This window comes from Ursus arctos, unplaced genomic scaffold, assembly GCF_023065955.2.
Source record: "Ursus arctos isolate Adak ecotype North America unplaced genomic scaffold, UrsArc2.0 scaffold_27, whole genome shotgun sequence".
In the NCBI taxonomy this organism is placed as follows: Eukaryota; Metazoa; Chordata; class Mammalia; order Carnivora; family Ursidae; genus Ursus; species Ursus arctos.
In genome coordinates, this window is record NW_026622952.1 from 34,984,307 (window position 1) to 35,011,208 (window position 26,902).

A 26,902-nucleotide genomic window follows, 5' to 3' on the forward strand; every position below is an offset into this window, starting at 1 on the left:
CACCCCCATTTTGTGCTTTTAAAAATTAAAGTCCTTATATACAAGATTTGTCCTACATTTTGTATGCTCTGATCAGTGCCTTAGACCCTTACAACGTGTAGTATACACTGATATTTTCTGTTGAATTCTGTTCTCTTCCATTCCATCAGGAAAATTGCTGGTAAAGACCCTCAATGAGTTTCTTCATTAATGGATCACACACAAATACTGTAGGTCATTGATCAATTCCTTATTATTTTGTCACATAATTGGAAACGCTGAAATCTAGAACCAGATAATCCCTACCAGAAAATGCCTCTTGTTCTGTTTTTATTCTGTGGACTATCCAATGATGAAACAAATCTGTTACTACATAGCATGTATTCTAAGTTTATTGTTTTTAAAGCTATCACAGACAACTCTCTGGAAACACTGGCCAAATCCTTGTCCTAACTGGTGTCTTCTGAAACAAGGTCCAGAGAGGCACATGTGCAGTACCAAGCAGAAGTTTTGGAAAGCTCAGACCACCCAGCTGACCTAGAATGGTGGCGCTTGTGAAGAAATAATGCAGAAAGAGTCTAAGGATACAATCGAAAAGAGAGAAAATCCAAAAGTGCAAATTTAGTACCGCCTTCATCCCACGGGATATTTAGACTTCACATTCGCCAAAGCACACTTTGCAAGTAGTACCTGTCTTCATCTGTAACTTTAATTTCAATTATCTTACTTTTCGAGAAGTTCTGTTTGGTTCTTTACCAAATCTGCTTGATGCATCGTAATAGTTTCTTGTTCCTTGCTCAATCCCTCTTAACATCCGAGTCTGGGTCCTGTGAATACGCCCTTGAACTGCTCCCTCCCCTGAGTGCCCTGCAGGAGGCTGTCACAATGTGGACCATGGCTCTTGACCTTGAGTACGCATTCCGAGACTCTACTGTGGGGCTTTCTTTGGCCGGCTGGCTGGAAGGTGGGTTCTTGCAGGGTCGATATGCGGTCATTTCTACTAATTGCCCAGAGGCTCTACCCAGTTGGCACCACTTTTTAATTTTTATTTTATTTTTAAAGTACTCTTTACACCCAACCTGAGACTTGAACTCACAACCCCTGAGATCAAGAGTCACCTGCTCCACCGACTGAGCCAGCCAGGTGCCCAGTTGGTAACTTTAGACTAAAATCCTGGCTATTTTTGTTTTTTTTTTTAAAAGATCACTCATATGGGGAAGAATTTGGGCTGAAATCCAAGTGTGAGGTACCCTGTTGTAAGTCATCAGGAGAGTACATGTATGTCTGTTTACATTTTACCCCTCCACCAAAACCAAAGTGCCAGACAGGAACTTTCCTGGGGGTGGGGGGAAAGGTCTCAGCCTCATGCAGGCTGTGTGTACCTGTGTGACTCCTTACCCTGGGTTGATTCTAGACTTCATCGGTCTTCTGGGCCCCTTGACGCTATAAAAACCGAAGCTCTCCTTAACCTCAAGCTTCCAACTTTTGCTTACATTTTTTAGACCCTGGGTGTGGGGGGGGGGGGGTGCCTGGGTGGCTCAGTCAGTTCAATATCTGGCTCGGGCCATGACCCCAGGGTCTTGGGATGGAGTCCCACTTTGGGCTCCCTGCTCAGTGGGGAGTCTGCTTCTCCCTCTGCTCCCTCAGCTTGTGCTGGTGCTCTCTCTCTCAAATAAATAAATATTAAAAAAAATTTTTTTTAGACTCTGGGTATCCCTTACCTTCTTGTCAGCTCATTAAACAATTTTCTCTCAATCCAGCATTTTAAACAGTTTCTAGTAGGAGGGTACACCTTACACCGTAAGTCTGTGCAAATTTGTAAAATCCACAATTCTCTCCCAATTGACTGAAATAAAACACAGAGAAACCACTGTGTGTAATTCCGGTTTTATTGCTTATTAATTATGTCATTCCATACAATTTTAGGTACACGGACTTTGAGAAAATATACTGGGAGTGTTGAACAGATGATGGCAACATAGATGAGAATGTTCACGTGTTTTACAGAAGGTGGTCAGAGGCGCCACTACCACCAGCACCCCCCAAATTTGTACATTTCATATAAAAAGAGTAAAAATAGTTCATTGGCATTTAACTAGCATTATTCTTTGTTATCTCTGAAACACAATAAGCCTGCACAGTTTCAGAATCTTCAGAGCAAAACACGGTTTGTTCCACAAGCAGATGTAGTTTGTTTCTTTCAAAACAGGTAAACAAATCAACACAACAAAAGCCACGTACACACAACTCCGAAAACGAAAGTTGGCGAATTCCGGTGTTCTTGAATTTTAATGCTTCTGTTCTATTAGTTCAAGATATAAAATGTGATTCAGCTTCTGAAAATCAGATCACACTTCTTCATCATAACTGTATTTACTGCATAATTCAAACGATTTAACTGAGCCTAATGTTGGCCCAGTAAAAGCCATGGATACAATCTAAACTGCTCTTATGCTAAGCACATGTCTTTAGAAGTTCATTATTCTTTAAAAACTCGGACCCAAGCCGCACAGGTGTAACTGGAGGAACACAGTCTACCCTTCTAGAAACAGCAGCAGTTCTTAGGGTTTTCCAGCCGGGGAGCAAATGCAGCCACTGTAAATCACACATACACGTCAGTAACCTCCTGGTTACACGACACTAATAGTTACCTTACTCGTGATTAAAAAAAATAATCGAGCCTGTACTATGATTCAGCATTTGAAAAACTTCTATGTCTATTACTATGAACATGCTCAGGCTGAGAAATCCACATGGATACTTGAAAAGAAACAAGACTTGAAAGGTGGTTTCATGTTAAACCATTTAGAAGACCTGTAACCAGACAACCAAAAACACACAGTAGCAGACACACAGGAATTTATCAAAACCATTATCTCTAACAATACAAAAATTAAATATTAAGGCATCTTTTACTCCCATCTTGGTACATACAGCAAAGACAAATGTTTGCAGTGGGAACCAGCGCTTCTATTCAAATGCTCTTGAATGTATTTGGCAGATTTATTTTTACGTTCTCCTATTCCACATACGGCTGAAAACTCTCACGGTCAAACATCAAGACCCAAAGGAAGGGAAGAGTATGAACGGATACTCATTTACTAAAAAGAAGCGGTTCGCCCTTGAAAGATAAAAAGGAACTACAAAGAATATTATCTAAAAGTTCAAATATCAGTATTTAAATTTCTCTGGAGCAATTTACGCTTCAGTAGTTAAGAGAAAGAAGAGATGAAGACTTCATTAAGACGAGAAGTCTGTTAATATGGCTCATGCCGCGGAATACCTGTTGACTCGGTATTCTGATCCACTGGGATGAGAGTTCCAAAAGGGCTTCCTACTCCTTTAAAAATATCACATGCACTAGAATAAGGTCATATGAATTCACACTGATTATTTGTTATTTCCCATTTCGTCCATTTACAAAGCTCAACCACCTTCATAAAGGATGCTAAACAGTAACATTTCACCTTTTATTAAGGCAAGTTTGTGAAAATAATTTAATACAACCAGATCTCTTCATGAACTCTCAGCTTAAAACATTTTTTACCTAAGAAACATACAAAAAAATTCAGTTTTATAAAAAGCCACCTCAATACCAGAAAAGAGTAAAGAAGGATTTTGAACCCAGTTTATTTCTTAAAGGATGCTCTTCCCTTGTCTTCAATTCCAAGTACTATTCATCATCTTTAGAGCCAGTTTTGCTCAACTATAAAAAAAGAGAAAAAAGACATCGTCAACAAGATTAAGCTATCGTATTATTCGAGTTCACTGTTTTCACTTAATATGAGAAATTGTTAGAGTTGCTAGAACGACAGACAGCAAGGTTCATGTAACTTAACACCAGCCACGGTGCTCAACGTGCTTAACTACTTTCCAACTTCAGGCTCAGCTACTTTAAACGGGATTCTTTAAAAATATAACCTCAACAGAGCAAGGGGGGGGAAAAAATCCCTTGAAGCTTTCCAAGAAAGAAACTGGAACCAAGAATATACAAAAGGTGCCATTTATAAAATGAATGACATTTTTCTATCATTTTCACAAATAATAAAGACTTCAAAATTTTAAAAAATTGTGGTAAAAAACACATAAATTAAGTACAGCTTTAAAAATCTGATAAAAATCTTAAATTGCAAGTCTTTTCTGATAAAAATCTACAGAATTTAGCAAATGGGGTGGGGGGAAGTTCCCAAAGAATGCACAGGCAATTCCGACCAGAATAAAGACCCAGCCACCAAGAAATCCCCACTGAACACAAACCCTGAGAACCCCAGAGAAAGTGGGAAGCTGTGAAAAGCAGAAACTGCTAAGGGTAGCAGTTCTCAAACATTCTGGCCCCAGCTCCTCTTCCCACTTTGAGGATCTTAAAGAGCTTTCTTTAGGGGCGCCTGGGTGGCACAGCGGTTAAGCGTCTGCCTTCAGCTCAGGGCGTGATCCCGGCGTTATGGGACCGAGCCCCACATCAGGCTCCTCCACTATGAGCCTGCTTCTTCCTCTCCCACTCTCCCTGCTTGTGTTCCCTCTCCCGCTGGCTGTCTTTATCTCTGTCAAATAAATAAATAAAATCTTAAAAAAAAAAAAAAAAGCTTTCTTTAAAATGTTATACCTACTGCGTTTGAAATTAAAACTGAGAAATTTAATTCATGTAAAAATAACAATAAACTCATTCCATGATTACAGAATAACATTTCTTAAACGAAAAGCTGTGTTTTCTAAAACAAACGAGTAAAACTTAATGCGAAGAATAGTGTTGTTTAACATTTCTGTGAATTTCTTTATTATTGAGCTCAACAGAAGACAGCTGGGTTTTCACAAATCTGCTTCCACAGTAAAGAAGATATAATTGAAAACAGAGAACAAAAACACAGTACAAGTGCTAAGAACAAACTGAGTTAATATGAAAGTGCACATACTTAGATTCTAAACCTCCTCACTACCTTAGAAAACTCTGGAAAACACAAGACTATAAAAGCACATGTTCTGTTAGTGCCCTCCTAGAAGAGTATTAGTGACGCATCATCACACTTCATGGAGCCTCTGGTGAACAGCACTGGCCACTTGTGAGACAGCGAGGGAAAAGCAAACAGACACCTTAATATCATAAATACTTCTGACCTTGCAGATGCCCAGAGGGCCTCCAGGACCTCCCAGGGACCCCAAGATCACACTTAGAAACTACTAGTTTAGGGTAACAGATTCTGAGTCCCAACCACGCCTACGTGATAACCTCCCTCTTAAAAGTATCTTCGTCAATTTCCCAAGATTACTGGATTAATTAAATCTTCATTTCCTTTATATTTCTTGAAACTCTAATTTATATTTACAAAGACTATGAAAAACAAACAGAAAACTAAATTTCTGGAGCTAGGGAAGGAGGCGCACTAAACCTCTGGATTAATCGGATTACTTTTTGAGCCCAATTTCTGCGGACCGCCGCGGCATGGCGAGGCTGCAGCCTCATTCTGAAGCCCGCAGCCTGAAGCACTGTAAGGAGGGAAACGACTTAGCTGGTGAGGTACATACAAGCCCACCGAGGACAACATGAAGTATGCAGCAGGCATCGGTGGAGGGGGCTGGCTAAATGCGAGAACACGGGAGAAGCCGCACCCACGTGGACATCTTGTGTGCCGTCAGCCCCTTGCCCAGGAAGCGGACAGGAAATACTGCTTTTTTACTCTGATCGCAGCTCATGCTTCCCCACTCCCAGGTAGTATTTTTGTACTAGGCACCAACGTTATTTCAAGCAGTTTCCACAGCAAAGGCACCCCACGGCCCAAACAGCTGACTTTCAAATAAACTCTAAGAACACACTGCTTATAAATTACCCATGTTTGCAGGTCCCCACTAAAATCCTAATCTCTGACTACCCTTGGATCGGATTCATCACTTCTCACAGCAGTAGTGGCACTAATTAGCATGCAAAACTCATCTCACGAAGGCCTACAAAGAGGATTAACTAAGCATCACTTTAATATATTGGAAGCTACAAATAAGAAAATATTGAGAGAAGGTGGCAAAAGACTTCAAGGTGAAAAGTAAACAATTTTAAATAAGAAAAACAGAAACTCCTTCTTGACAATGATGGGAAACTCCATCTAGGGTTTGCCCTTAAAGAAAAAAAAATGAATTTCTTCGAAGAAATCCAAGCATTCCTCTCTGTGCCTTGTTTCTTGTTCCCACACTTCCGCTCATGCAGCGCCACAGGCCTGTTCGCTCTTCAGACGTACTTACGTAAAGTCGTACTGTGTTGTACCTATAGCTTACCTCTACAGTCTTTCCAATATTTAAGGAAAGAAAATCTAAGACTGAAGGTATAGGGAAGAAAAGAATGTGAAAGATAGTTCAAAAATACTTACATGCTGAAGCAAAAAAGGAAACAGCCATCCCAGGAAAATTCAAAGGTTGAGGGGGAAAAAAATGGAAGATATGAATTTCATTATTTGACGGCAGACTGGTAACAATGTTCTGAAGCCCAGAATGTAAGTATTACATACCTTCACCACATCAACCCAGTTCCATCCTCGAGGAAGTTCTCCTTTGTGATCTAGAGGATAAAAAGGGTACCTTTATTTCTAAGACCAAGCAGTAATTTTTTAAAGTAATTAGTACTCTAATAAGCTTTTCTATACTATTCTACACAACAAATAGATTAAGATTTTAAATCACGTATCATTAAGCTGGAAAACTAGGGTCTCATCATTGTGAACTGAAAGCAGCCTTCTCCTGGGGACTCTTGCAAAGTAACTCAGATGTACTCCCTTTTCACATTTACCCTATTTCCGTTCAAGACAAAACCTGATATTAAGGAAAAAACACGGAGGTGAGCTGGAAACGCCAGGAAGAGGAACTAATCAATTTATTAGTTTCATGCACTTGTACAATTCTACCCCTTTTTATAAGGTCACAGCTTACTTAAGTGAGAAGTTGTGTTACTTTGCTGTTTCATGAGGGTTTTTAAACTATGAAACTAGGCTCAAGACGAGAGTCCTTATAAATCAATGTCTGGCCTCGAGACTACGAGGAGGCCTCCTCAACTTATTTTTTAACTTTTGTGGTCTGATAAAATATTCATTCTTTGATCTAACACTGTTTAATCTGACAGGTCTTTGATCTCCTGGGAGTGCTCGAAAACAAGCTCAGACTTTATATAAACAATATATAGTTTACAAAGCGATTTTGTTCTTGTAACAGATTATTCAAACTTGAAGAACAGTTTAATGAATATAAGTGTTTTACTTTAAAAAGGCGTGATTCCCCTTATGCTTGATATAGCTATATACATCTCATTTTATGAAATCATCAAGATCTGCATTCAAACGCAACACATTAATTTTACACAAGGGAAACAGAAACTAACCTCGCGATTCTTATGGGACAGAAGCAGTATTACTGGACCGCAATTTTAGATGCTAATGGCTCTTTTCTTCTTTGTGCCAATAAGAACCTTGTCCCACTGTTTACTAGTTGCCAGGGGTGTGGGGGCGGATCACCAATTTTGTTAACTAAAACTCACCCACGGTCCTATTAAAATTTTATTTAGAATGCAAGCTCCAAGTCACAAAGTCCGACACCATCATCACAGAAAGATAATGCCTTTTAGGTGGGCATCAGCAGAAAGATGGAGGTGGGGGAACAATAATGAAAAGGAATGATCATAGGTCATTATGTATGAAAGCAACAGGTAATGAACTGACAGAAATGCTACAGTGTTAAAAAAGAGATTAACCAAAGCTCTAGAAAACAGATCGCAATGACTAACAATTCACTGCTTCGGTTGCTCATGCTTTAATATTATGACGGATTCCCAGATTTGTTATTTCACAAACCATTATGTCTTCAAATATGTATTTTGAGGGCCAACAAAGGGTTGCTATCCTTTCATTCTGCCATGTAGGACATTAAACAAAACATAAACAAAAAACCTGCCATCACTTTGTAAAAGGGCATTATTTTAAACTTCCTCACCAAAGTAAAAGCGTCAGTTCTTTTCAATGAAGGGCAGCTTGTAACCTTATACCAAGAACACACACACGTACAGACGTAAGTACACACGGACACACTTGTGTATATGTATATAAATACAGACACTTCCTTAACTGGAAAAAAAGTTTACAGACTGATATCAATTTGCAAATTCTCGGGTTGAAAAAAGAGACCAAATATGATTGGTGGTATGAGGTGGGATTTATAATTCTCTTCTAAAGGTCCATATAAAATGACTCTGGTTTAGGAGACACAGAAATTCTATTTTTAAATCTTATTCTGATTGTATAAATAAATCAACGACAGACAAAAACATATTACGTACTGTGCTAAGATCCAACGGCATGCCAGGCTGCATTTCGAATGAAAGCTACAGTTCAAAAAACTTTAGTAACACACTTACCTGCCAGAGAGGTAAACAAAGAGGAAAATCGCAAATATGTCAGAAAGGGTACTGGCAGGGCACTCTCCGGTGTGCTATTCTGTTTCTCACCCTCGAGACCCAGTTATAGTGACTTTAGCACTCACTTACCTTTTCCCCAAACGGCGGTCTCTTGTGGTGAAGCAGTAGTAAATATTCTCAATATACACCTGTGACCTAAGACAGCGTCTGATACAAATGTTCCAAGGATGAAGAATAGAGAATACTCTTCCAAATCGAAATATACTTATTAAGCACTCGTATCACACTAAACAGCAACCCATTTATCTGTGTTATAAAAAATAAATAAATAAACACAAACCTGTTTTATCTGCCAGCTTACGTTTCTGGGCTTTTGAAAGATGTTCTTTTTTTTCTTTTTTCTTACTTGATGGGGCTGTATTAGGAGTTTCAACGGAGATGATACTGCTTATGGGTATCTAGAAAAAAACAAATAATTCCTATACTGATGCCTTAAAACTTACCGAATTACACTAAATACGGCTACATCTTCAAACAAGTTGACAATTTTTAGATCTGTGACATAAAAGAATCCTATATTATAATATCCATTTATTATCAGGTGCCATTAACACATGGGTTTCATTCTTCTAAAAGTTCCCACAGAGGGACTTACATAATGTTAGCTCAGGTGATATAACCAGGACTCTGAGAAAGAAGACCTGATACCAGCATTATGTTGAAGCTCTGAAATTCTAAGGTAATTTTATAATTCAGTTAATTTGCTTTATTTGGAAATTTGAGTATGTCTTTAGAAAAAAATCACACGTGCCTACCTAGAAAACCCTGATTCCCTGAAGAAATGAAGAAAATCTTCATGAATGAAGAACATCTTCATGAACGAAGAAAAATATTTTAGGGGCGCCTGGGTGGCTCACTCGGGTAAATGTTCGACTGCTGATTTTGGTTCAGGTCACGATCTCAGGGTCATGGGATCAAGCCCTGCGTCGGGCTCCGTGCTCAGCACAGAGTCTGCTTGAGATTCTCTCTCCCTCTCCCTCTGCTCCTCCCCACCCCCGCCACTCTCTCTCTCTCAATAAATAAAAAAAAATGTTTAAAAAAAGGAAAAAATATTTTAATTTGGATTCATGTAACCAGAGTGTGATAGGCAAAATTTAAAATGCCTACTAGGTGCCAAGCATTGCTGTAAATGTTGTACGTATATTACTCATTTGATCCTTACTACAATCTCATGAGGTAGGTGCTATTATAATCCCTGTTTTACAAAAGAAGAAACAGCATAGTGAGATTAAGACATTGGCCCCCTTCCCCCCACCAAAAAAAGTCACATGGTAAGTGGAGCAGGGAGGATTTTCACAGCCACCTCACGTGGCCCATAGTCCACGAGTTCTGCTACCACCTTCTCCTGCTAGAGAGCTGCCCTCAGTGTTCTTCCGCGTCCTGTTGGGAATGTGGAAGCCAGAGCTGCTCCAGCAGAAGACACAGAGCCTTTGCTGTCAGAGAGCCTCCCCCTGGTTCACAGAACTCAACTGACTGACCGCGGAAAGTCTTGTGGCACGTGACTGGGTGCAAAGGGGTCTAAAAAGAGATGCCTACGGTCATAAAAGGTGATGATTTCCTAAAACACTTTCAGAAATAAACTAATTTTTTTCTGTTAATAAAGTCACTTTGAGCTTGTACCACATTTGAAGTGAACTGGGGCGAGACTATTCACAGCTAAAGAAGGCTCATGAAGAAAGTAAGTTCCAGTGTATTTTAGCGCTACATAAGAAATCCTCAATCTGAGATTTATGAAGACATTAAATTTAAACAAATATTTGGTTCAACACCACCTCGGTTTTGGTGGACACACGAACTATTCTAGTCTTATACGAAGGGTAAGATCTAGAGGATATGATTTCATTTTTAAAGTTAAACAGACACTAAGAAACCTAAAATTCACTACTCTCATTTAACTCAGATGTAACTTGTTTTATTTATTTTATTTATTTATTTTTAAAAGATTTTATTTGAGAGAGCGAGAGAGAGCATGAGCTGGTGGGGAGGCAGAGAGGGCGAGGAGAAGCAGACTCCCCACTGAGCAGGGAGCCCAATGCGGGGCTCAACCCCAGGACCCTGGGATCATGACCTGAGCTGAAGGCAGACGTTTCATCAACTGGGCCACCCAGGTGCCCCTAACTCATCTTCAATCTAACAGAAAATCTCCTTCCAATTTAAAAACAATAATGACTAGTAAAGATGAATTAGTAGCAGAGTGAAACCAAAATGAAGCACGAGCTCACCGTAGAATTCACAGGCTGGTGATTCTCCATGAACTGCTCCTTATTGTCCTTGGCATATTCAAACAGTGTGTAGGTCATGGCGGTCCCAAGATTGACCTCCACTGCTTCCTGTAACTTGGCTAATATGCTCTGCTTTACGGCTGACGGTCTGCAATGCACAAGAAATGTATTGCTGAGAGAAAAGTAAGAGACGGCGTCACAAAAGAACAATGAAAACAGAACACTACTCACATGGTGTTGTTAAAAAAAGCGTTCATAGATATAATTGGAGGTGTTTGGGGATATGTTTCTGTCCAGGAAATCTCTATTAAGAAGGCTTTGGGATCACCATTTTCACCTATCTGAAGAAAAGGGAAATCTTAGGCTTGTAAAAAGTGATACAAAGACAGAATATTTAATTATGACTTTTAAAATGATGAATTCTTGCCGATGCTCATGATCAGATCAGAAACGTAACATTCTAAAAAAATTCAGGGGTACATCTGAGACTTGGCAGGGGTGAGGCCGTATTAATAGAGCCCAACTCGATGTCCATGGTCTGTCTCTCCAGTCAGCCCTCCAGCTTTTTCCAGTATCAAGACTGTCTTCTATAAATGTTTGTTTTCATCAAAGCTTTCTGAGGATAAAGATAAGACATCAACTGAGGGGGACAGGAAGACCATAAGAATGGACAAAAATAATAATCCACCATCTTGAATGACCTAATCCTTGCCCTAACTTCTCCAATTGCCAAATCAGAAGACGCGTTAAGAACAAGTGATTGATATGCCTTAGCACAATCCCAAGACCAGAAAAGGAAGGTGAAATTCAGAGAAAAAAAGAAAAGGTAAAGAGATAAAGGTTTAGGAATACCTTAGGCTGGGTAAGAACTTTCAAGATCTACTCTCTTAGCAACCTTCAAATACGCGATACAATGTTACTAACTATAGTCACCATACTGCACATTACATTCCTGACTAATTTTTTTTATAACTGGAAGTTTGTAACTTTTGATTCCCTTTGCCTGAATAATTTAACTGATGTCTTTTCTATTTCTTTTGCTCTCCCCAACTTTTTATTTGAAACATTTTAATCTCACAGAGAAACTGGAATAGGACAATGAACACTCATTGACATGTATCTTATTCACCAAATACAGTATCTTGTTCACAGAGGATCATGGATTACATCTGGTTGTCAAATTTCTTTATTCTGCTTTAATTTAGAACAGTCCCCAGCCACCCTGCCTGCCTTTGAAATATCTTTCATGACAAAAAGAATCTAAGGCCAGTTTTCTTGTATAATGTCCCCAGATCAGGACTGTTTCCTGCATTCTAATTCAGATTAAATATTTTGGTAGGGACACCACACAGGTGATGTGGCATATTCCCATAGCATCATATAAGGAGACACATAAGATCTTCTGGAATCACCACTGGTGATACTAAGCTTGATCAGTTGGTTAAGGTGATATTCTTCAATCTCTTCAATGTAAAGGTACATTTTCCATTTTGTAAGTAACAAGTAATCTGTGGAGTGACACTACAAAACCATGTGAATATATTGCTTCTCAACTTTTCACTCAAAGGTTTTAGCACCCATTAATGAGCCTTGCCTGAAATGATCATCATGTCGGTGGTTGCAAAATGGTGATTTTTCTAATAAGACGATGGAATGATTCATGAGTCAGCATCTCATCCTTGCACAGGGCTATGCTAATCTCCTCTGTAATATTTTAGTATATGTGCTGCTTTTTAAAAATATTTATTTTTAGACAACAGCAATAGATCAAAAAATTTTTCATCCCAAATTGTCACTTGATTCACCTTTACTCTCTGACCGCTAATTTTTTATTCCCTTCCCTTCACCTTTAATCACAAGACACACCAATATTAGGTGAGGCTTAGAAATTATGTCAAATAAACTTAGGGACCTGTTGATATACATCTATGTAAGTTGACGACATCATCGGTTTACGCTTGTGTTTCAAATACAGAGATAATGAAAAAGTGGTAAAAGTTACTTGCTCTGTGCAATTACTAAGTCCTTACCCAAGGTGTGTGTAGAAACAAGGGGTCATGTGTCTCCTACAGTGCTAGGTACAGAAGATACAAAAATACAGATAAGATCATTCCTGTCTTCAAGGGGAGCATTTAGGTAACTCCCGAAACTGCAGCATGATTAAAAGTTTAAAAGACAGAGAACAAAATATGAAGAAATGGGGAATGGCCAATTCTGCTTTGAAGTCAAGGGAAAGGAGACAAGGCCCAAACACGTCACAGAAGAGCTTGAGTTAGGCATTAAAGAGAAGTAGGCTGGATGAGGGACATGAGGCGAGGGGAAGAGCAAAGCATGTGTCCACAGGCACAGTATTAAATGCAGGGAAATGTTCCACAGGCTACTGCGTCTAATGGACAGTAGTGGCTGGGAAAGTCTGGAGAGGCAGTATGAATCAAACAGAAGGGCCTTGAGTGTCAAGCTGAGGAATTGAATTTCTATTCTACAGGCAGGAGAAACCCATGGAGAAACCCTTCTAAACGAAGGAGTGGGGTAAGTAATTATGCGTTTCAGAGAGCTACCTAGCCGTCTGCAGGAGGACGAAGGGTGAGGTGTGGGCAGAAGCTTCGGACCGAACTGAAAGGGGAGAACTGTTTAGGAGGTTACTAAACCAGTCTGCTGAACAGGGACTGAGGGGTCTGACCAGGACCAGCCAGACCTGTACCCTAGGCCCTCTGGCTCTCAACACAGTTTCCAAACCTCACGTTTTCTGCCCTTGAAATCCATCCTGTGGTCACATCAGAGTACCCATCCTATAGGACACACTTGTCCTACTATGTTCTGTGTACTGTGTTCGACAAGGAAAAATGTTGTTAATATAGATATTTAGGAAAGTATGGAGCAGTTCTCAATCTCCCATCTGCTAAGGGGAAAGTGGCAGTGGTTGGGGAAGTCTGGGGAGGCAACTGGAGTCAAACTGAAGGGCCCAGGACTTAACCCCAGTGTTAACGTTGGCCATTAGGTTTTCTTGTTGTTCTGTCCATGGAGTGGTGTAAGGACTGTTGAGCCTGAAAGGGAACTGAGAGCAGCTAAGCAGAGAGGACAGTCTCTAAAGAAAGTAATGATCAGGAATTCATTTTCTGTGACAGTCTATAATAATGACACATAAGGATCACTAATCACATAATTTAAATGATGTAAATAACTGTAAGTCTTTTATAAAAAAACTTTCTCACACCAATACTACTTATAACCATCTGGAGAGATGGTTTATGTTATTTATACAAAACAAGATACTGGTACTGTTTCATGCTGAGAACACTTATGAGCAATCTCCCTTTTAAAGAATATGTAGAAAATATTCACACATACTGATAATATGGAATTAGGAAAATATCAACTTTTCTTGACTATATCATAAGGTGGTGAAAATAATACTAGACTTGGTATAGAGACCTGGATTTTAATTCTAGTATTTATCAGCATCAGCTGGGAAAGCTTGGGAAGTTATGACTGAGAGATGCCATCTTTAAGGTTAGAAGGCAAGACCATATAATTTCTAAGGTTTCTTCCATTTCTAACATTTGATAATTCTGTCACAATAAAAACAAGTTTATCTTAAGTTTTTAAAAGTTTCTGAATTGTTTTCCAAAGTTAAAAATAATTGATGTCATGGTGATGCGCTTTCATTCAAATGCTTCAGAAAATCCAAAGATGTAATAAATTTAAACCATGAAGTTTAAAAAACAAAATCACTTAAAAAATAAAAGCATTTTTAGCAACCTTCAATCTTCTCTAGCGAAGTAGCAAGGGCTCCTATTCATGTCATGTCTTACCCTATATTGAAATGAAACTGGACTTAATTCCCGGAAACTTTCATCTCCTTCATAAATAGAACGTAGAGCTTCCAGTTCCATCTGAAAAAAAAAAAATGAATCAAATGAGTTTTGTTTAGTGGTATAAATGGATTAGAAATAGAGGGTCTTTCGTTTCTGATTCAAGCCCACTCAACTATGTAGAACTTCGCTACCTCCCATGGCCTTTGGTGTTTATAATATGTGTATATAATACATATGTATGTAGCAACACAATATTAATACTAACACTTACTTTAAAATTATGTGCCAGGCCCTCCTAAGTATTGTACAGTGTACTATCTCACTAACTCTCCCGTCAATCCTGTGAAGAATATCTTATTTTCTCCCTTCTAGCAAGGAGGAAAATAAGTCAGTTTAAAGCAACTCCAGAGCACGTGTCCTAGCCTGGGGTAGAAAGATCATTACACTTGGAGATGAGAAATAAAAGCGCAATAATTCCCCACTATTTACATGTATTGTTTATATTTGTAATCCTTCCCACAGAATGATATGAAACTTGACAAAACACTTCCAGATAATAAAAAGAACTTTAAAAAAATGATGGTTAGAACAAGGTTTGACAAGGATCTACCCAAGATGGAAAAAAGGACTGCAAGAGAAAATGTAACTAATAATCCTTGCCTGGAAATATTTCTTAGAACACTGTGGGCTGACAAATGAGAAGACTCAATCACTGTTGTGATTACTGGCGAACACCTGAAGAAGAGAAGCAAAGAAACACAGCACTTCGGTACGTCTTTTAGTTTTCAAAAAGTTGCACATCATGAATGCTACAAACTAAAGACAGACAAAATTTTAGAACAGGTTATTAAAGAAATAGTTTATGGAGGCCTAGGAGAATAAAAGTAGCAGTCCCTAAGCTGTGGCAAGCATAGGAAAACCAAAATAAATATAAGCAACCCTCATTAGAGAGGATAATTGATTGGTACATGAAGGAAAGGCACAGAACAGTCTACCTCGGTTTTTCTTGCTACCTTCCCGTAAAAAAAATACAGTTCAGCTGGATTCAAGAACAACCAAGATTAGATTAGAAAAAGCCACCTTACTCAAAATATAATGCTACTCCTCCTGCCCTTAATCCTTTCCTGTACTTTAACTAATGAGGACAGGAACAAAAACTGAAGGCAGGCTTACGGAATTGATGAATGACAATTTGATGGAATACTGAATCATGCTGGTGGCTGAGTAAGAATTCAAAATGTCCTTGAAAAACCATCTAACGAGATGAAATTTTATAGGGTAAGTGGAAGAACTTGTCTTTAGATCCCTAAACATACAAGTAGAGGATGGGAGACAAATTGCTTTGTGTAGGGCACTTAAGGGTTGTAATTGACGGGTAACTAACTGTAGAAAGCTGCGAAGTCACAATTTTAAAACAGGACATAAGTAAACTTTTAATCTGTCCACAGACACACGATTCCAAGACAATGAAGGAACAAAAAGAATGGACATACGGAAAATAAACTAAAAGGAATCATTTAGTATGAGAAGAGGACATCTGAAAAACTGGGCAGAAAACTCATTTCAAAGATCGGAAAATCAGTCATGCAGAAGAAGAATGGAATTTTCTTGTTAAAATGGAGATCCCTGGACTCCCCAGGAATTCCAATTCAGTAAATCTGAGGTACAGTGCAGGCACCTGTTTTTCTAACAACCACCCAGATGATCCTAAGGCAGTGCCCCCCTCTCCCCCTCCCTGCCCAACTTTGAGAAACATGACAAGATACGCTCCACGCTTCACAGTAAGAACTTGCTGGTGCCTCGACTTAGAAACTCATCGCAAGAACAGTTTAGAAGGGATTTCAGATATCGACCAGCTTGTTGGACTTTGGGTCCTTTTAAGGTAACCTCCATTCCAGGGATTCTATCACATCTATCCTGTAAAAGTGCTAACTTTCAACAACTATATTCTAAATGAAGAGCGAACTACTCACCTAGGAGCCTCAGATTCTAGTCCTAATTCTACCCACACGCTCATTGTGCAGCCCTGGGGGCATCCACTTTACCTTTGCAAACTCTTCTCCTCACCTGTACACATTACACAATTAGACGGCTCCCCTAGAGATGACCTGTATCATTCCCTGATCATATGATTCAATGTCAAAGTGGCATTTCATGAGCTATATGATTCAGGTGATACATGTACGCCCAAAATAGCCTTAATTTCCACTGGACAACTACCAGATGGTTAAACGATTGCACCAAACGAAAAGGCCAGAAATCGGAGCACTTAATGCCACTATTTTCCTCCACCGGAAATTTAACTCAATTAAGTCTCTCCCTATCAGCCAATAGATTTTAAAATTTTAAGGTGATCAGATTCCAAACAGCTTAACTCCGTATAGAAGCGCTAAACAACTACACTGGGGATTTAAGGCGAGGCAAGAGCGCTGAGTCGCCTACCAAGGACACTCATCGTTGTCATTAAGGAGGTGTGGGGCCACCCCCGGGCTTGCAAAACGAAAACTACAGGGGGAGCGGAGGCACAGGCGGACCCTTCCCGTTCCCGCGTGCCTGGTCTCTCCTCGCAGGACACCGGGAAACTTGGGGCGCCCCAGCCAGGCTCTGTCCGCTGTAGGGGTGAAGGCACGTGCGGAGTCGCTCGTCCCGGAGCCGGGTCCCAGCAAGGCCTCGGCGGCTCAGCTGCCCTCCCTAGGAGCTGAGGCATCGCGCCGGCGCGGGGAAAGGCGCGATCAGCCACGGGGACTCACCTCTTGGTCCTCGTTGGCACTCATCGCGCCGGTCGCGGGACACCCCCCGGGAGGGCGTTTGCGACGACGAGAAAGCGAGAGCAGGGGCCCCCAGCCCGCGGCGTCCCCCTTCCGCGCCCTGGGCTGCGGGAGGCACACCCCTCGCACGGCTGATGACAGTCACGCGCGCCCCCGGCCTTCGGGCAGCGCGAAGCCGCCCGCTGGGGTCTGTGGGCGGGGAGCCCGAGGCCGCCGAAGGTGGGGCGCCGGGGCGACTGGGGAGACGCAGCAGGGAGGCAGCGGCAGAGGCTCCGCCTCCTCCTCTTTCTCGCTTCTCCTATTGGTTCCTTGTCTCCCCACCCCCTATTTCCTACTCCCGTAGGAAATGGAGCGTCTTCCTACGTTTTGTGGAGCAGCGTGAAGTTTCGGGACAGCGGTTGGTGTAGAGCGCTGTCACTCAGGTGCAGAAAGTGCTTCCTGTGCCTGCGCAGGCGGGGACCGGGAAGTCTCGCTTGCGGGGACCGGCTCTGGGGCGGTGGCGGTAGGCACAGGCCCCGGCGTTCTGTGACACCCTGCGGGCTTCCCTTCGTTCTCCCCCGGCTTGCGGCGACCTGCCACAGCTGCAGCGGGCCCGGGGCGTGCGGCCTGGGTGAGTCCGGCCCCGGAGACCCGCGGGGCCAGGCGAGACCGCCGAGGGAGAGAGCTAGCTCTGAACAATGCTGGTGTGGGGGCGCCTGCGTTTTCTTACGGCGTCTGCGGGTGCAGTCCTGGCATTTCTCTTCCAGCCCCTATAGAAAAGACGCACCTGTTTCTAGGGCCTTCAGGTGAAAAGGGGAGGGGAGGGGGAAGATAGCGTCTGCCTTGAGGGCTGCAGCGTTATTGCTCCCTTTCCTCGTTGGATTTCCCAGGGCGGAATGCTGAACCCCTGGGGATGGTATCTTTCTAAGTAAGGTGGTTGCTTCTCGTTCTCAACATCTGCTCCGCGCCCTCTGCACCCCACCCGCACCCTCTTCCCGCTCCATCCCGGCCCCAAATTGTCATTCCTTTTAGAATTGCCTTGTAGCCCTTACTAGCTTTGTGTACTACACCCTGAACCTCCATTAATTAAAACATAGTGACCACATTCCTTTTTTTACCTGCCACTTTGATTAGGTCGCCTTTCTTTGCAGTATGTCATCCTTTTCAAAAACCTTCCTTATTATTTTCCACGCCATCTTCCAGATTACTTCCCCTTGCATTACATGATCTCCCATCCAGCGTGTTCACTTACGATTTTTGCACCTCCGTCCATGTCACGGTTTGTTAGTTGCTTCATTGGCTTCTTCTAGGAGATCTGGAAATTTCTACGAATGTCATTAAGATTCACACAACCTCAGCACCTGTCCTTTGCCGGTGTTCTTCCCATTCCCATACTTTTGCTGTAGAATAAGCAGCACCGTCTCAAGTGCCAGAAGCTTTTAAATAGCATGGGGCAAGAATTTCTGATACGGTTTTCATACAGTAGTTTTTTCGGACAGAATTACAATAATTTAAGCTGGGCTGTTCATTAGGATACCCAGTGGCCATATGTGGCTACTGAGCCTGTGAAATGGCTAGCCTGAATTGAGATGTGCAGTGAGTGTACAATACACATCAAATAATGAAGCCTTGGTGCAGAAAAGTGAAATATCTCATTAGTAACTTACATTAATGTTGTATTAATATTTTGGACATACTGGTTAAATAGAATATTATTAAAATTAATCCCACCTGTTTCTTTTTATTTTGTAATAGGACTAGAAAATTTAAAATTATTTATGTGGCTCATATTATATTTCTTTTGGAGAGCACTGTGATTTAGAGCTTTAGAAGTCATTTCTTGGTCCCCTTATTTCCACTCCATATTAAAAGACCACGGCTAATTTTCTTGAGCCTTTGAGGTTTTTAAATGAGGAAATGGACCTTTAGGGCTCTAATCTAGATGCTTGGTAATTAGCAAAGGCCCCCATATAATGTGTTTTGACCATCTTTTTTTAATTTTCACCCCCAAATTCCCTAGAACTAGAGTTTTTCTTTCTCTGGAATTGTGATCCTTTGCCCTGATAGCTTAAACCTGTCTGGAAAATGTCTGCTTAAATAATTCTAAAACTTTTATGTCTTGTAGACATTTATAATTTCTGGTAAGCTTTCCAAATCATTTATTTCATACCCATTATTCATTCAGTACTTAAATGTGAGAGGCTTAATGATCTTTTTAAAAGTAATTTTTCAGTTAAAAATATTTGGTTATCAAATAGCGGCACAGTGCTTTTCACTTTTTACAAAAATTGTATTTGAGTTCTGTATGACATACTGGTGAAGCTCACCTTTGAAAAGAAACTCGATACATGATTTTGGAAATGAGAAATGGTGTTTATATAATGGCAATTTTCTTTGGAATGAACACATTTTTATATAGTTGCTTTTTCTACGGTTAGTGTGTGGTACGATTTATTATAGACTGATTCTCAGCTGAAGGCCACAGTAGAAAGGTGTCCCTCTTAGAGAGTTTTCATTCATTGTTAGTTTTTCTTTTCTAGATTTTCCTTTAGATAGTACACTTTACGTTAATCATGGAGAAGTGAGAAAACATATTTATTTAGATAACTAGCGTATTATTTTAATAATTTCCGAGGAATTCAGAAATTAGATGTTAGCAATTACAGAGAAATTAGAGATAGTTGTATTTATTATATGTAAGTCAGAAGTTATTTTATTTTATATCAGAAATTGATCACCTTCCTGCTTTCTTGGTCTGTTCATCCCAAAGTTCTGTGTGCATTGTGAGATGTTACTGAAAATACTGATTTGTCTTTAAGTTGACTACAACCTTTGGAATAGGAAAGATTTTTAAAAATATATAATACCAGTTGTTATTCAGGAATTGAGGCTTTCCCTCTGTTCCTCTATTTTGTATTTGCTCAACAGTTTGCAGATACTCGAAAAGACTCAGTCTTTTGCCTTTTTATAATGTTTTATAAATGGTGGAGTCTCATAGATGAGATATGGATATGGGCTATTAAAATATTTTGAATGTATTCACGTTTGTATTTCAGATTTTTCCTGACACCTTGAACATGAGCCCTACACAGTGGGACTTCCCTGTGGAATTATGTTGTCGGCCTATGGCTTTTGTTACCCTCACGGGCCTGGATGTAGTTTATAATGCTGTTCATCGAGCTGTCTGGGATGCTTTCTGTGCCAATCGGAGGGCTGATCGGGTACCAATTTCTTTTAAGGTGCTCCCAGGTGACCATGAGTATCCCAAATGTAGACCTAAGGTAATGACATGATTGTATGGGGTCTTTTCATTCTCTCCCTCTCTTCCTCTGTACCCATGTATACCTTTTTTCTTCCTAATGTCTGTGCTGGAAAACCCTTGGGTTTATCAAAGCCGTGCTTATAGTGATGCATTGAGAAAACCCAAGGCTTTTTCATGTATGTAATACACTATAGGTATGTGTAATGATAGCTATTTTTTTTAACCCCAGAGGAATAATTACTTTATAATTATTAAGCTTTCTTTTTTTTTTTTTTTTTAAAGACCCTATTTATTTATTTGACAGAGAGCCAGCGAGAGAGGGAACACAAGCAGGGGGAGTGGGAGAGGAAGAAGCAGGCTCCCAGCAGAGGAGCCTGATGCCGGGCTCCATCCCAGAACGCCGGGATCACGCCCTGAGCTGAAGGCAGACGCTTAACGACTACGCTACCCAGGCGCCTCTATAATTATTAAGCTTTCTATCCTGGGTTTTCTTTTTTTTTTTCATTTGCTTAAAACACTTCCTACTCTCCGTAAAGCCCTCTCTAAAGGGAAAGTCTCCCATTCCCCATTTATCAGTACCAGTATCATTATAGAATCCATGGTCTTTGCCGTTTGGTTCAATGTCACACCCATCTTTTGAGCTTTGTGTTAGGTACTAGGAACTATGCAATAGGCTGGTGATAGAAATTTAAATAAGACAAGCTCTCTGTCCCTGGGGAGTTCTACATAAACTGAACCAGTTTATTTAGTGTGGAGTGAGGAAAGGTACTAAGTTCAAAACTGACTTAGGTTGAACATCATAATAGAGACTCTGATTTACCTAGAAAAATAAGAGAATGATTTTAATATTAATAACAGCAGCTAATCCATAAAAAGTGTTTACAATGCTCATTTGCTTTTTAAAGAAAATCATGTATATTGATTTGCTGTTTATCGTAATTTTATGAGTTTGTCTAAAATTCGGTTAACAGGACACATTGATCAAAATAAACCATGAGCTCTTTTTTTTTAATTTTAATTTTTTGCTCGGGAGCAATGTTTTTGACAGACTGGTCTTTGGAGCAAGGATATCATCATCACTGGTGATGTTTATGAAAAATGTAAATTCAAGGCTTCCTTAGCTGGATCTGCAAGGGTAGGACTTGTGGATTTGGTGGCCAGCTGATTCTTCTGCTTATGTGTGGCAGACCAGTAGAAACATGGTTTCAGACCCCCAGCTGTCAAGGTTGCGAGTGCTCTCTGGCATTGTGCAAGGGACAGCACCCCAGCCCTTACGTGTTTGTTCTTAGTGTGGAATTCGTGTCCAGGAGGGCCAGTGTCCAGCACAGCCCTCCCCCTTTTGTCCTGGATCCATTCTCCAGCGCGGGAGCTTTTCATGTGCCCATTCCTTGTTCTTTCCTGAGGCCCTAAGTGTTTTGTGCTGGGTTCTTTTACTGTCCTTATTGTCTTTCCTCACTTGAAGAGGCTTTTGGGAGTAATCTGAGTCGGGACAGGTGCTTTGGAAGCAGTTTGAGGTTTCAGCTAGTTTCTTCAGGACTAATAATCACACCAACACCTCTCTCCCACGATGTGGCGCTTACTGCTGACCCCCGAGGGACTGCTGTTACACTTCTGTATTTAAGAGTTGCCCTTCATTTTCCCCTCCACCCACAAGTAAGGTAAAATGCCAGCCTGGCACGTGTCTTTGAAACAGATGAAGCCATTTTGGGTTTGACATCATATTTTATTTGAGCTGCTTTGACAAGAATGGAAACTGGAATGGTGAGGAATAGAAGTTACCTGGAAAAGGGCCAAGGACTTCAGGAGAGCCTTGACATGATGAGAAGTGCTTTGGCTTTGCTTATTCTTTCTTTCGTTCTTTCTTCTTCTTCTTCTTCTTCTTCTTCTTCTTCTTTTTTTTTTTTGAAAGATTTTATTCATTTGAGAGAAAGACAGGGAGAGCACAAGCAGGGGGAGGGGGAGAAGCAGACTCCCCACTGAGCAGGGAGCCCGACAAGGCACTTGATCCCAGGTCCCCGGGATCATGACGTGAGAAGAGGTTTAACCAGCTGAACCCCCCAGGCGCCCCTGGTTATTCCTTCAGTGGAAACTGTAGTAGACCCAGGGTTGCGATTCTACCCCCAACACTTGTTAGCTCTTATGTGATCTCTGTAGGCCTGAATCTCCTCATCTTAGAAATGCCTCGTGTGTATGTGGAATGGGATGAATGCACAGGGGGCGCGTCCCACTCAGTAACAGGTGGCTTCTGTTGTTATCAAATAAGGGTCTTCCGCTTTTGCCCATGTTTGCAGAGAACTTCCTATGAATGGTACATTCCTAAGGGGATCTTAAAGACTGGCTGGATGAATAAACATCTGAATCTGGTGCCGGCCCTGGTGGTTGTGTTCTATGAACTGGACTGGGATGAGCCGCAGTGGAAAGAAAAGCAGTCCGAGTGTGCTACCAGAGTGGAAATCGTCAGGTACGGTCTTCTCCATGTATCGGATGGGCCACGCAGGTTGTCCAATTCCCAGCATTTATTCAAGGCAACCGAGTGCTGCCGAGACCGCAGCGCTCATTTGGGGATTGTCCCCCTCCTCTCCACGGACACTTGTTCGGTTCCTGACGGGTAGCTTAACATGAATGCTTAACTTCTGTAATGCTAAGGTGTGTGAAGAAATGTAGAGGACACATTAGTGTGAATTTCCAAATGCTTTTTTTCTTGCATTTATAATATTTGGGGGAAAGTACAGTAATTTGCTATTTGGTCTCATGTGGGATACTTGTTTTATCACCATTCCTGCTTCAAAATGATTGTTTTGGATGACGAGTCTGTAACGTATCATCCTCAAGAAATAAGTCGCATTATAACTTCTACATGAAAGTATCTATTCAACTTGGCTTTTAAAGCAGATTTTTGTCAGGATTCAAAGCTTGATGTGAGAGTATACTTTTAAAACTGAAATCATTGTAGCCTAGAAGTTTCTTTGTATGCAGGAAAAGATTTCCTCTAATCTTGGGGGTTTTTAGTTGAAATTTATCTTTTTTCCATTGAATCATCAAGCTTGTACTTTATGTAAAGTCTTTTTTTTTTCTTTTAAAGATTTTATTCATCTATTAGGGAGCATGAGCTGGGGTGGAGGAGGGGCAGAGGCAGAGGGAGAAGCTGATTCCCCACTGAGCAGGGAGCCCGATGTGGGCTGGATCCCAAAACCCCGATGTCATGACTTGAGCCGAAGGCAGCCGCTTAACTAACTCAGCCACTCAGGCGCCCCTATGTAAAGTCTTGAATACGTTTTTTAAAAGTCAAAACAATTTAGTTCTATTTAATTAATTTTATTATTTTTCCATTGCAGGCAAAGTTTACAAGGGAGAAACACAAAAGTTGCAGTGGTTCTGATTCAGAAGAAAACCCCTTTGCCCCCAGGTATCACAACGTTAATGAATAATAAGTCAGTTGCTTTATGCTTCCCATTCTTATTATCAGGAGGTATAGTTTTTGCTGTTAAAATCTTCTGTGCATTCAGTTCTAAGAGAGATGGTGTGTTCACTTTAAAAAGTACTAATCATGAATGAATGCCTACCGTATAAAAAATAAAATGCTAAAATTAAAATATTAAATAAAAATTCATATTAAATATTAAAATATTCTTCTCCCCCAGTTCCACTTACCTCACTGTGTAGGCATACATCAATTGACGAAACAGTTATTCACTTGATTTTTTAAAAAAGAATGTTATTTACTTATCAGAGGTCAGTTTGAAATTATATTCTTTCTGTGATTTTTTTTTCTTAATTTGCAATAGGACAACGAAAAAATTTGCTATAGGATTTCTTATTTCTTATAAGAAAATGTCTTAGCCTCAAATGCTTATTTCTTCTACATTCTAAGACTTTGAGAGGCCAAAATGTTTTCTGTTTCTCTTTGGAAACTTGTGGGATCCGAGTTTCAGAAACCACTTTGATGGATTATTGCTTCCATTTTTAGTTACAGTTTTTGAAACAGTTATGTGGCGTATCTGTGTTGGCATTACTTGGCCCGTCTATCTTGGCTCAGTAGAAAATTCCACAGGGTTTTCCTGACAGATACGTACTGTGTGACTTCTGAGGAACACTCCCCCCCCCCCCCCCCCCCCCGCCGGCCCAAGATCTCTCAAGCATCCCGGAGGCCTTCTGGCATGGTGAAAGAGGGTTTGCGTTTTTCTTCCTAATTATATAGTTTAGACTTAGGGAACCGTGTGTTTAGAAAAATACATGAATCATTTTCTTTCTTTCTTCATCTTTATGGGATTTGTCAACAGGAGAAGATGTCACTGCATCAGAAAGGGCCGCAGCTTTGTGTAACGCGTGTGAACTCTCAGGAAAATCTTTGTTTGTACTGCCCCACACTGACCACCTGGTGGGTTATATTATAAGGTAAATAAAGATCTTAAACATCTTTTCTTTAGATTATTCAGAGGCATTGAAAAATCGGTTGCTTAGACTCATTTAATTAAAAAAAATACATGTTCATGGGAAAAAGTTCAAAGGGTGCAGAGGCTCTGAGGTGAAAACGCAAGGCCCGTTTGTCAGCTTCTTAACCTTTTCCAGTCCCTTATTGGAACCACTATCAACAACTTCTTAAGTCTGTCTCCAAACACGTGTTTTGCTGTAAAACTGGAAGTAATCATACAACACACGCTGAACTGCCACCTAGCATTACCTCATTGGCACTATATATACGTCTAGATCAACTTCCATTTTTTAAAAAAATATTTACATGTTTTTCCGTTGTATTTTTCAATAAGCACCGTATGTCCTTTCATGACCTATTTGTCCTTTCATATGATAGTGTCTTCATTTCTGGCCTCCATTGCTTCATTTTCCATGTGTTGATGTATATATTTAAATAATTTTTAAGAAGGGTCTGAAGCCGACTGTATCTTAAATATCTGTATAAAGCCCTTGTGTATGAAAGGCATCTGACTTAGGACACAACCATATCTTACAAAATATGTGACCATGGTCCTTTGTTTTCTAGCATTTAGTGTTGCAGAGAAGTTTGTTGTTAGTTTTTTTTTTTTAAGATTTATTTATTTATTCATTTGTGAGAAAGAGAGTGAGAGCAGGGGGAGAAGCAGAGGGAGAGGGACAAGCAGACTCTATGTTGACTGTGGAGCCCTATGCGGGGCTCGATCCCAGGACCCTGAGATCATGATCTGAGCCAAAATCAAGAGTCGGATACTCAACTAACTGAGCCACCCAGGTGCCCCAAGAAGTTTTATAATAGTAAATTTTTGACCAGGATGCATTTATATTTGAGTCTTTTCCTTGATTTTAACTGTTTTTCCTTTAACTGCATACATGCCCCTCAAGTTTGCTCCCTCAGGAGTAAACTTCTGGAAACGATGTCCTGTAGGAAGTAATGTGATTCTCGGTGTATCAGTGACATGGCTTCTAGGAAAGAGAAGTATAAATTCAGAAGGAGAGAGCTTGAAAAGGCAACAGATGAAAGGATGAACTGCAAGAAGACTTCAGTGCTGTCAGCAAATGCAGTCTCCACACTGGAAGCAATAAGTGGTAGCCTGGGTACTCAGTCAGCTCGGCAGTGCTGAGGGTAAAGTTGAGCTGCTTGCCCAGAATGTAGGAGAAGATAATGAGTTTTGTCTTTTAGCAGTGAGTGTTGACTCCTGGGGAACCCAGAGAGGAGGGGCACTAGCTAGATAACTGTTAGCACATCCGAGCTGCTTTTCCTCCATGGAGGCCCAGCCTAGCGCCCCCGCCGGCCTGTGACCACCTCTCCAGGCCTTTGATAATTCTCCCTGGGCTTTCCACTCACTGCACAATTTCCCCGTTCACGGTGTTGTTTCCTGTCAGTGTGCTTTCATGCTAGCTGCTGCCTTCCAGCTCCCCTTCTTAGGCTCTCTTACTCAACTTTTAAGGCTGAGTTCACATGCAGCCTTCTTTAAAAAGCCATTGTCCTCCATCCTGTCCCTTAATCCAGTGATTCTTAACTGTGGTGATTTTGGCCTCCAGGGAGCATTGAGTAATGCCCGGAGACATTTATCATGGCCGCTGCTGAGACTTCCTTCCTAATACTGGCATCTGGTGGGGAGAGTTCAGGGATGCTGCTCTCCATCCTTCCGGGCACAGGAAAGCCCCACACAACAAAGAAACACCAGTGGGGCTGAGGCTGAGAAACCCTGCCTTAACGTCCTCTCCAGCTTTCAAATTTAGTATATCATGGACACAAGAGAAGCAGAAATTGTGGCTTCCGCCCTTTACCACCCCCTTCCCGGGGATTATGCCGGGGGGATTACTCCTTTAAACAAGGAGTGCAGTGTCAAAATGACTGATGTAAAAAGCAAGTGCTCTGGACCCAGGATCTCCAGACTCTGGATGTGAGCACCAGGGGTGAGACAGTCCGCAGATGAGGGAAGACAGTATGAGACCCTTTCTTCATATTTGCATTTTAT

At 40.9% G+C, this 26,902-nt stretch overlaps 2 protein-coding genes and 1 pseudogene across 4 annotated transcripts in view; 1 reads left to right on the forward strand and 2 right to left on the reverse strand.

Moving 5' to 3' along the window:
* Positions 1-1,852: 1,852 nt before the first annotated feature.
* On the reverse strand, positions 1,853-17,474 carry RWDD4 (RWD domain containing 4). 2 transcript variants are annotated; one of them, XM_057303393.1, is made up of 8 exons: positions 17,210-17,473; positions 15,120-15,194; positions 14,457-14,537; positions 10,876-10,985; positions 10,645-10,792; positions 8,703-8,820; positions 6,471-6,520; positions 1,853-3,685 (listed from the first exon to the last, which is right to left on the reverse strand). In XM_057303393.1, exons 3-8 carry the CDS (start codon positions 14,535-14,537, stop codon positions 3,653-3,655), a joined length of 540 nt encoding a protein of 179 aa, XP_057159376.1. In that variant the 5' UTR covers positions 15,120-15,194; positions 17,210-17,473; the 3' UTR covers positions 1,853-3,652. The 2 variants fall into 2 exon arrangements, with proteins under 2 accessions (XP_057159376.1, XP_044243524.1); XM_044387589.3 differs by lacking the exon at positions 15,120-15,194 and having other exon boundaries at positions 17,210-17,474.
* On the reverse strand, positions 12,287-12,384 carry LOC113262309 (U6 spliceosomal RNA; annotated as a pseudogene).
* Positions 17,475-17,632: 158 nt separating the features above from the next.
* TRAPPC11 (trafficking protein particle complex subunit 11) overlaps positions 17,633-26,902 on the forward strand; it is a 46,913-nt gene continuing 37,643 nt past the window's right edge. Inside the window, exons 1-5 of one of the 2 annotated variants that reach the window (XM_026508566.4) lie at positions 17,633-17,837; positions 20,263-20,487; positions 22,760-22,929; positions 23,804-23,874; positions 24,749-24,863. In XM_026508566.4, the coding sequence (XP_026364351.2) occupies positions 20,284-20,487; positions 22,760-22,929; positions 23,804-23,874; positions 24,749-24,863 (560 nt within the window). In that variant the 5' untranslated portion in view covers positions 17,633-17,837; positions 20,263-20,283. Of the gene's footprint in view, positions 18,013-20,262; positions 20,488-22,759; positions 22,930-23,803; positions 23,875-24,748; positions 24,864-26,902 lie in introns of both variants that reach the window. The other variant, XM_044387591.3, reaches the window with a different exon arrangement.